Genomic DNA, 10,923 nt, shown 5'->3' with positions numbered 1-10,923 from the left:
TACAAACCAGTTAAACAAATATGAATGTTATATTTAATGTTTTTGTAAAGTTTATGTTTACACTCTTTTTGCGGTCTACATCTTAACACGTATCTTTTTGTCATGAGGAAAATAAAGGCATGGTTTTTTGAAATGTTCCTTGTTCATAACAAGTTACTATTATTTATTACTTTCATATATATAGAAAAGATAGCGTTGTCGTGACGTGGGCGGTGTCGCTAGGAAAGTGCGAGACTTCTGGCTGTAAGAGTAAGTGGTTGAACTTCAAGGGGCATCACCAACAAAAGCTAGAACCATCATAAATTTAAGACTCAGCCATACATGGGTAGTCAAAGCGAACGAAAGCCTCATGATCCAAGCCAAAAACTGGCATTAACATAGCTTGATTCATAAAACTCAACACATCAAACCCCAGAAAAACATCTCATAGGTATATACATCCAAGATTCACGGCCAGCATTGGCACCATAGTTCATATCAAAGACAAGGCTGACATCATCATAACATGTCATAAACATAGGACCTCAACTTTATGAACCATCACATCATATTCACAATACTGAGCCTTCAAGGCTTATGCATTCACTTTGCATTCCCTCAGCACTTCCACATCAACCCGGGACAGCCCTGTATGCCTTAATTCACCTTTGTAAAACTGTATGAAGAAGTTGACTAGCTTAGTAGAGCCTGTATGCAAGTCAGCCAGCCTCTGCATGGACCTCAATTAAGTCGACCAGCATGTATGGGGCTATATGGAAAGTTGACCAGACACAGGGTTGTAGAAAAAATCGACCAGCCTTATGGAGTACCTTTCAAAAATCATGTATTTGATTCGACTTGCGCAGCTGAGTAGATTGAACCCCAAGATGCTTATTTTCTATCAACAAAAAGTTATTCTATATGTTCCAAAATAAAACCCTGCACACTTCATGGCACAGAAATTAAGTCCTCCGTCTTCTCTGCAGCAGCAGCAGGTCCCGAGACAGTCCTCCTCTGCCAGACTCTCTAGCCCCCTGGTCAGCCCAAACCGGCTCCCTTCTGCGCCCACCTAGAGGCCGCCACCCTTACATGAATAGGCTCTCTTCGTCCCTTCCAGTCATCGCCGGCCAGTAAACTAGCATGTTGACATTCTCCAGTTACCGCTACCAGCTTCCCTGCAAACTCCTAGGCGGCTTCTCTGTACATATTGCCTTCGACGCCATCCCACTGGCTTCTGTCTCCTGCCCTATGGCTACATACCCTCCCAAAAACACACACACACTGCGCTTCCCTTCTCTTGCGTTGGCAGCCGTCAACCAGCAGCTCCAGCTGCTCCCTCTGTATCCCTCTGTATCACCGGCTTTAGCTCACCAGCCTTCTGTCCACGAGGCGGTCTCTCTTTTTCTCACACCTGCAGCAGTTGCGCTGCCTTTTTACGTGCCAGCCGCCAGCCTGCTAAACCCTTGCATCCTCACTGCGTCGGCTTTTTCTGCTCCAGGGCTTCCAGCTGCGCCTAGCACACACCACGACCACTTCTCTTTCCTGGTCCCGTGGTTACACACGTCCTCCTGCTCTCCGTCTGTTCCTCTCCTTTTCAATGACCCGCCGCTAATACCCAATCCCCACCGTCCTCTGCGCCAGCTCGCCAACCCTCTAGAACATCACGCTGTCGTGCTGTGGCACGTCTATGCAGTGAAAGCATGTTCATGGCACAACTTATGTGGAATCTGGGCTTGTTGCAGGCCTGTCCGGAACGTGGTTGGCAGCAGATGATATCAGCTACTTGGGTTTGAATGTGTGGAAACCGGCAAGCAATTGATGATGTGGCCAATGTGGCAAATGTGCCTTGACATGGTATGAAAAGAAGTATAATTGGATGACCATCTCCCAGGCATTAAATAAAATAAATAACAGTAAATATGGCCATTAATAAAAAAAAGCTACGTGGAGGTTAAGGATGCGGCCAGCGCCTCTTCTAGAAAGGTGGCGAGCTGGCGGCCTGAGGGAAAAAGAGGATCGTCTGACGGGAGAGGGGGGGTAGCTGTGTGTGGAAGGGGGGGGGGCCTCGGGGAAGGGGCCTTTCTCTGTATATAATCTCTCTTCCCGAGAAGGATTGCAGTATACAAACAGATTTGCTAGCCAGTTCCACTTCTGCGTTGGAGACCCAGCGAAGGAAAGAGATGCATCTTTTGATTTCAGTGCAAATTTAACCTTCTTGACAGCATGTTTGTTTGAAACAGAAGCAACTATGTTGGACCGACTATGCAGTGCAGGGGAAATCAAAGCCTATATTGATTCACTTGTGAATCTTATAGAGAGCAGCGAATCAGGAACTGTTGCTTCACCCCAACACCTCTCAATAGTGACAGAGTTTCTACCACGGGGAAGTCTATTCCAGCTGCTGCACAGAAACAATCCAGGATTGGATTGGAGGCGGAAAGTGCGGATGGCCCTAGACATAGCTAGCGGAATGAACCATCTTCACTGCTTGAACATTGTGCACCGGGATCTGAAGTCTTCTAACCTTCTCGTTGACAAGAATTGGACAGTTAAAGTGGGGAATTTTGGCCTCTCAAGGTTGAAGCATGCAACCTACCTAAGGTCGACATCTGGAAGAGGCACGCCACAATGGATGGCTCCTGAGTTGCTTCGGAATGAGCCTTCGAATGAAAAGGCTGATGTGTATAGCTTTGGAGTTGTTTTATGGGAGCTGGCAATGGAGCAGGCCCCTTGGACAGGCTTGCATGCCATGCAGGTTGTGGGCGCTGTGGGGTTCATGAATCATAGGCTGCAAATCCCAGAGAACGTGGATCCACTATGGGCTGCTATGGTCAAGTTTTTGGCTGCCAATGGCTTTTGTCAGGACTATATTGATGCCTTTGTGGGTTGTGGACCTTGATGCATTCCATGGCTATGTTGATGATTATGATGTTGATGGAAACGCATAAGAAGTGATAGGCTGATGCAGAGCTACTGGGAGGCTCATAGAGGCTAAAATACCATAGGTGTTGTGTTTTGGTGACTTATGAGCACTACTTGTCTCTGGTCTTCACAAAACTCTTTTCCAAAATAATATACTATATGATTGCATTGATGAGGCCATGTGTAGGTGACCTGGTAAGCTTGTACCCATTTGTTTAAATTGAAAAGCTTCTGCTGAGTTATATGTTGTGTCTCTTTACTGGGATTTTGGATGTAACTCTCACAGCCAGACACCCAGTGTGTTCCCGGCTAGACCGCACACGTCATGACAACTTTGGTGAACCCGACGTGAACTTGCTGGGGTGAGAGTGTGGTGAAATCCCCGTGAACTATGTATGTGATGATTTCAGCATATGTATGAGGCAGAAAACCTTGATGGCCTATGATCTAGAGGGTATTCCTTAAGGGTACAGGCAGCAGAGCCTGTATGATTTGTTGGTATCATTTGACCCAGGTGGATTAGGGAAGAAGAAGGGTTACAAGGGCTTATGACACTTGTTCACCTCGAGAGAAGGGGGTAACAAGGAGCTTGTATAGACTTGTAGTTCTCTCTTAGGACTGTAGAATGGGCAACAAGGGCTTGTGACACTCATCCTTCTCGACAGCTGAGGAAGGAGAGGAGCTTGCAATGACTTGATCCATTCTTGCCACTTCAAGGGCCTATGACACTCATCTATTCCAATAACCAAGGATAGAGAGGAGCTTGTAGTGACTTGAAGCTAACCCTTTGTCTCAAGGGCTTACGACACTCGACCTTTCTGATAGCTGAGGAAGGTGAGGAGCTTGTATTGACTTGAGGTCTTCCCTACAAGTTGCAAAACAGATAGAATGCTCAAGATCTCATGAATGCCGGAAAGGTGGACACTTCTTTGTACTCTGATTGTCAGGATATCTGAAAGAAACTCTTTGAAAAACAGGGCTAAATGTATGCAATGATAATCTGAATGAATGGTTCGACATAGAGAAAGCCCAAAACATCAGAAGGATAAAAGGAATGCCAATGCAGAATGCTGTAGAATTGAGTGTATGAACATGGAGATTAAAGCTCTCTTCGTTGTTCAGAACATGTGTTACTGCTTTAGCTGTCGGTGTTCGACACTTTGAGCTGGGTTGTCTGAGAAGCTTACAGATGATCCCCGCCCGCCGCCAGTTGAGTTGGAGGACCATCAGTTCTGGTGTGAGAAGAAGGTTGGGCGTAACCCGCCACTATCATGTCATGTAGTCACGTTACATCCATATGTAGACCAAAGATGGATGTCAAGCAGGTATGGTTTGCCAATTTAGGTTGATATATTCTGTAGCTTGCAGGGCAACATCATAAAAAACTGCATGGGTTTAGATGTATCATATGGTGGCTTGGAGGGCCGCAGAAGCAAACACGCTGAAACATTTCACACATGAAGAGCGGCATCAACATGCCATAGCTACAAGAGCAAAATCATGCACAAAATGGCAGGGTATTCTTTCTGTGTTAAAAAAATGTGTTACCCTTTCCGAGGGCAAACGCCTCCATTCACACATCAGAAGATTGGGGCTAGAGCAAGATACCTTCCTGGCCAACCTTCTTGTCAGTATGTACGGCAAGCTCAGGGCATTAGATGATGCCCGCCATGTCTTCAATGGTCTGAGACATCGTGATGTCGTCTCTTGGAATGCCATCATTACGGCTTATGTACGGCAGGGTTATCACAAGCAAGCTCTCCAACTTTTCATGACTATGCAGCTGGAAAATGTCATACCAAACAGGGTCACGTACTTAAGTGCTCTCAGTGCATGTGGGAACACAGAAGTCCTGAGGAAGGGCAAGGAGATCCATGTAGGCCTAATCAGTAACAGCCTTGAATTAGATGTAGCCGTTGGGACTGCCATTGTCAGCATGTATGGTAAGCTAGGAGATGTGGATGCCGCAAGGTGCACAATTGTCAGATCACATCAACACAACCTGATCTATTGGACAGCCATGATCACGGTGTATGCTCAACAATGCTGTGGCAAGGAGGCTCTTCAACTATTCTGGAGACTGGAGCAAGAGAGCATGAATCCGGATGAAGTCACTTTTGTTAGTGCACTTAGTGCTTGTTCAACGTTGGCGGCCCTTAAAGATGCGTGATGTGGTCTCATGGACAGCCATGATAACATCTTGTGCTCATTATGGTCATAGCAAAGAAGCCTTTCAGATGTTCAAGCAAATGCAATATGAGGGAGTGAAGCCAAACAAGGTTACATTTGTCAGCATTCTCAGTGCATGTTCAGGCCTCAAAGCTATGGCAGAGGGTGCACTAATCCATGCATGTGTTGCTGAGATGGGCTTAGAGCAAGATGTGATTATTGGAACTGCCTTAATAAATCTGTATGGCAAGAGTGGATCCATGGAGGATGCATGTATGGCATTTGACATGATTCAACAGCGGAATGTGGTTGCTTGGAATGCGATGCTGACAGTTTTTGTGGAGCAGGAATACTATGAGGAGGCCATTGAGCTTTTCCAGCACATGCAGGGACAATGCATGAGGCCTGATGATGTTACCTTCGTAGGCATTCTGAGCTCATGTGGCAGTGTGGCAGCGTTAGAAGAGGGTATATTTATCCATGCATGGGTTGTTAGCAGCAAATTGGAGTCCAATATTGTCGTGCTGACTGCCCTTATCACCATGTATGGAAAATGTGGGGCCATGGATGATGCAGTTTCTACTTTTAACAAAATCTGTCGACAGGATGTTGCCTCTATGAATGCCATGATTGCAGCATACAGTCAACAAGGTCATGCTAAGGCGGCCATGCATGTCTTTCTGCAAATGACAGAAGAAAATGTGAAACCAAATAATGCAACTTTCACGAGCCTTCTCTCTGCCTGCAGTCATGCTGGCCTGGTTGATGAGGGCTACTGCTGCTTTACTTCCATGAGTGCAGATTATGGCCTCAGTCCAACAATGGAGCACCAGGCATGTATGGTTGACCTTATTGGAAGAGTTGGATGTCTTGATGAAGCAGAGAACCTTCTAGATGGGATGCCGCTTCAACCTAATGCCTTTGTATTGATGGGGTTACTCAGTGCATGTAGAATGCACGGTGATATGAAGCGTGGAAAGTCTGTCACCAAATGTGCTATTGATTTGGATCCACAATATACAGCACCTTATGTGATACTTTCAAGCATGTATGCTGCAGAGGGAAGGTGGGATGATGCAGTCAGTATTGGAAATCAAATGATAAGGAGTTTTTCAAGAGAGAAGCTGCCAAATAGCTCGCCTGATGTTGGGAATATGGTGCATCAATCTTCTGGAAAGTTTGAGTCAGGGTGGACTTCAATTGCATTGTATACAGATATGGAGGAGGTCGTTTAACACAATCAAGTTTTGCTTCATGGGTTTTATGGCAGTGCAGCTTCATGACTCCATTACCACCATCCTTGAAGCATTTGAGAGTGCACAATGGTCTTTCCACCTTAATGGAGCATTGAGAACAAGGCGCTTTGTTGCCTTTGTATGAAGGGGAAATGGGGTCAGGAACACAGTCTACAACTTGAACAACTATCCCTTCTCCTTTTCACACACTACTTCAGACACTCAACAGTTTGTTAGAACTCACGGCTCCACCTGCAGGTGATTCAACATGCTCAGTTGTATGTAAGGCAAACCTTATGAGGAGAATCCATCCAAGAAACCACAATGAAGGAATGACTTCCAGATGCTTATAGCAGCTGGTAGAGAGACTCAATTGTGGCCAGCCAGCTTAGCATACAGGGATTCAGCATGGGAGGGGTGAGGAGACTCTCCATCTTTTTGAGCAAATGCTGCGGGAAGGGATGGAGCCAAAGGATACCATTTTTGTTAGTGCTTTGAAAGCTTGCGCCAGTACATCAGCTGATCATAGGGGTAATTTCATTCATGGATATGTTGTCGAAAGTGGTTATGATGAAGATGCACGCTTGCATCATGGGAAGTGCCTTTGAGCAGGATGATCAATACAGGAAATTCAACCAGTCAGAAAAGCCTTGATGAGAATGTGGGTTCAGAGGATGAAAAAGCTGAAGATAACGTGCCAAAATTTGATAAAGATGAAGGCAAATCAGTATAGATTTGAAGAAGATTAGCCTACATAGCAACTTGGTGGCACATACCGGAGGATGTGCAGGTTTAGAGGGGGTTGATGTCGTGCTGTGGCACGTCTATGCAGTGAAAGCATGTTCATGGCACAACTTATGTGGAATCTGGGCTTGTTGCAGGCCTGTCCGGAACGTGGTTGGCAGCAGATGATATCAGCTACTTGGGTTTGAATGTGTGGAAACCGGCAAGCAATTGATGATGTGGCCAATGTGGCAAATGTGCCTTGACATGGTATGAAAAGAAGTATAATTGGATGGCCATCTCCCAGGCATTAAATAAAATAAATAACAGTAAATATGGCCATTAATAAAAAAAAGCTACGTGGAGGTTAAGGATGCGGCCAGCGCCTCTTCTAGAAAGGTGGCGAGCTGGCGGCCTGAGGGAAAAAGAGGATCGTCTGACGGGAGAGGGGGGGTAGCTGTGTGTGGAAGGGGGGGGGGCCTCGGGGAAGGGGCCTTTCTCTGTATATAATCTCTCTTCCCGAGAAGGATTGCAGTATACAAACAGATTTGCTAGCCAGTTCCACTTCTGCGTTGGAGACCCAGCGAAGGAAAGAGATGCATCTTTTGATTTCAGTGCAAATTTAACCTTCTTGACAGCATGTTTGTTTGAAACAGAAGCAACTATGTTGGACCGACTATGCAGTGCAGGGGAAATCAAAGCCTATATTGATTCACTTGTGAATCTTATAGAGAGCAGCGAATCAGGAACTGTTGCTTCACCCCAACACCTCTCAATAGTGACAGAGTTTCTACCACGGGGAAGTCTATTCCAGCTGCTGCACAGAAACAATCCAGGATTGGATTGGAGGCGGAAAGTGCGGATGGCCCTAGACATAGCTAGCGGAATGAACCATCTTCACTGCTTGAACATTGTGCACCGGGATCTGAAGTCTTCTAACCTTCTCGTTGACAAGAATTGGACAGTTAAAGTGGGGAATTTTGGCCTCTCAAGGTTGAAGCATGCAACCTACCTAAGGTCGACATCTGGAAGAGGCACGCCACAATGGATGGCTCCTGAGTTGCTTCGGAATGAGCCTTCGAATGAAAAGGCTGATGTGTATAGCTTTGGAGTTGTTTTATGGGAGCTGGCAATGGAGCAGGCCCCTTGGACAGGCTTGCATGCCATGCAGGTTGTGGGCGCTGTGGGGTTCATGAATCATAGGCTGCAAATCCCAGAGAACGTGGATCCACTATGGGCTGCTATGGTCAAGTTTTTGGCTGCCAATGGCTTTTGTCAGGACTATATTGATGCCTTTGTGGGTTGTGGACCTTGATGCATTCCATGGCTATGTTGATGATTATGATGTTGATGGAAACGCATAAGAAGTGATAGGCTGATGCAGAGCTACTGGGAGGCTCATAGAGGCTAAAATACCATAGGTGTTGTGTTTTGGTGACTTATGAGCACTACTTGTCTCTGGTCTTCACAAAACTCTTTTCCAAAATAATATACTATATGATTGCATTGATGAGGCCATGTGTAGGTGACCTGGTAAGCTTGTACCCATTTGTTTAAATTGAAAAGCTTCTGCTGAGTTATATGTTGTGTCTCTTTACTGGGATTTTGGATGTAACTCTCACAGCCAGACACCCAGTGTGTTCCCGGCTAGACCGCACACGTCATGACAACGCTGGCAGCCATATTAGGTTCCACGTAGCATGCTATAATCCACCTTTTCATACAAAAAAAATATCCTTCTTTTATTTGAGCCGTGTCCTTTAAAGCTTGCCATGCTGTGAGAGCAACGAAGGGAATTGTAGCAGATTCCATATGAGTTAAAGATGGAGGCTTAACCACCAGTTGATCTTCTGCAAGGATAGCATAATCAGAATAAGTGCCCCACACTGCTATTGGATGTAGAGCCCCTAAAACTTATTGTCCCACTTGTATCTGCTTCACAGAGTTTCCCATAGCGAGTACCTCTCCACTCACACCTCGTCCAAGGATCAAAGGTAGTAAGGGTTCAAACAATAATCATCCATAACCTTCCCTCATTCATCACCTTATGCACATCTCTGTTGCCTTCCATGCTTCTTCACAGTCTTTGCTTCACAGTCTTCTCATGCATTCCACGCACCTTCAAATGCAACCCACGATGCCATTGTATCTGAGTGGGTACCTTCCATATCTGTCCTTGCTGCTCAGGGCCCAGATTCCACATAAGTTGTTCCATGAACATGCTTTCACTGCATAGACATGCCACAGCACGACATCCACCCCCTCTAAACCTGCACATCCTCCAGTATGTGCCACACAGGTCCTGGAAATCAGTGTCCATGCATTATTTGCTCACCAACATTGGTATATGTACAAGCATGCAACTAGGCGTCTTAAACTCTGTCAAACCTGACCAAGTTGGTATCACCCTAGTAAACATGAAACAGTAGAAGAATATACATAGTGCCACTCACAAGGGGTTATCCTTTGTTGAAACATAGCATGACATCTTAGTCTACCCCCCTAGCCTGCAAGATATTTATATCTTAGCAATCACATCTGAATGGTTCTGCTTTCCCACCTGGATCAAATACCAATCGCTTTTGGCATATGTGCCATATCCTTTGCTCATATGAAGCCCTATCCTCACTTAGATTCTCTGCATATGCATAATTACCCTCATCATTCAAAGTGGCATGCTCTTCAAATTAATTTTCTTCAAAATTTTCCTCAGGCCATGTTTGAAGCCTTTGCACCACATATTGTATGGCCACACTAAGTAACAACTGCATTATCAGCATGGAACACACACTTGGTAGCATCCCATCCAAATCTACCTTGCCCGGATCCAGCTCACCCACTGACAAACATTCATTCTTCTCATCCAAAGACGGAAAAGCATGGTCTTCATTGGCTTCCTCTATGCTATTATATACCTCCTCTTTAGGCCGTTGCAAAGTATGCAAAGCATCCACACCATCAACACATACAAAGTCCAACAAGGCATCATCGAGAATAGCCTCCAGCTCTGGATCAATCTCATCACAATTATTTGGCTTACATAACACCTGCACATCCTCACTTGCAACCGACAGTTGACTAGCATCAAGCATAGAAGAGCCCAAAGCTGATGGGGATCTATTATATATCATGAAATCATCCAATGCATCATCTAGGATAGCATCCAATTCAAGATCAATCGCATTGAAGCCATTATCATCTTGCAATCCCACATGTTGATTATCATGAACATTCATACCCCCATAGCTATATCCATTTGGTTGCTCATATGCAGCCTCATGAGGCTCTGTGACCATACTTTGCATATCCTGCATGTTATCTCCCAGTATTTCTTGATACCTGTCTGCAGATGGGCTTAGAATTATGGGTCCCTCACCTGAGTACCCTTGAATCTGTATGTCATTGAACCCTGTATGATCCAAAAAGACAGATTCAATTTCCCTCTCCAAATCATCATCATAAACAGGCTTCCAAGCTCGAGATTGTTGCTCACAAATGTGGTTGCAAGGTAACCCTGACACTGATGACATAGCATCACCCTGTTTATTGTTGGAACACCCAGTTAGCATTCCAAGATAACCCAAATCCAAAGAACCTTGGCAACCAGCTTCAGAAGCAACATCACTGTTGGAATCACCCATATCACTCACCCCCTCTAAATCAATCACACATACTTGTGGCCCATCTTGTAATATTTTATTTTCCTCGCATGCATATTCATGTACATCATCCTGCTTATAAGCATCATAACCAGATAAGAATGCAGTAATGATAACATCTTCTTCTTGTCTTAGATCTTCAAACTCTGCAATCATGCTTTCAGCAAGAAGCATTGGTTCCTGCTGTTCTTCACTCATATGATACGACACCTGAGGAATACCCTTCGAAGGAGCAC

At 45.2% G+C, this 10,923-nt stretch overlaps 1 protein-coding gene and 3 pseudogenes across 1 annotated transcript; all 4 read left to right on the top strand.

Annotated features, from left to right (window-relative positions):
* The first annotated feature begins 2,041 nt into the window (after nucleotides 1-2,041).
* On the top strand, nucleotides 2,042-3,028 carry LOC147633170 (serine/threonine-protein kinase EDR1 pseudogene; annotated as a pseudogene).
* Nucleotides 3,029-4,309: 1,281 nt separating this feature from the next.
* On the top strand, nucleotides 4,310-5,071 carry LOC147633169 (pentatricopeptide repeat-containing protein At2g33680-like). The gene has a single exon (XM_086805697.1). The coding sequence runs from the start codon at nucleotides 4,310-4,312 to the stop codon at nucleotides 5,069-5,071; it is 762 nt and encodes a 253-aa protein (XP_086661823.1).
* A 19-nt stretch (nucleotides 5,072-5,090) lies between these two features.
* LOC147633168 (putative pentatricopeptide repeat-containing protein At1g68930 pseudogene) lies at nucleotides 5,091-6,305 on the top strand (annotated as a pseudogene).
* A 1,201-nt stretch (nucleotides 6,306-7,506) lies between these two features.
* Nucleotides 7,507-8,446, top strand: LOC147633167 (serine/threonine-protein kinase EDR1 pseudogene; annotated as a pseudogene).
* The last annotated feature ends 2,477 nt before the right edge of the window (nucleotides 8,447-10,923 follow it).

This window comes from Cibotium barometz, chromosome 12 (genome assembly GCF_041138505.1).
Source record: "Cibotium barometz isolate CiBa-2024 chromosome 12, ASM4113850v1, whole genome shotgun sequence".
Lineage (NCBI taxonomy): Eukaryota > Viridiplantae > Streptophyta > Polypodiopsida > Cyatheales > Cibotiaceae > Cibotium > Cibotium barometz.
Note: the sequence above shows the minus strand (reverse complement) of the source record. Positions and strands in the feature narration are given on the sequence as shown.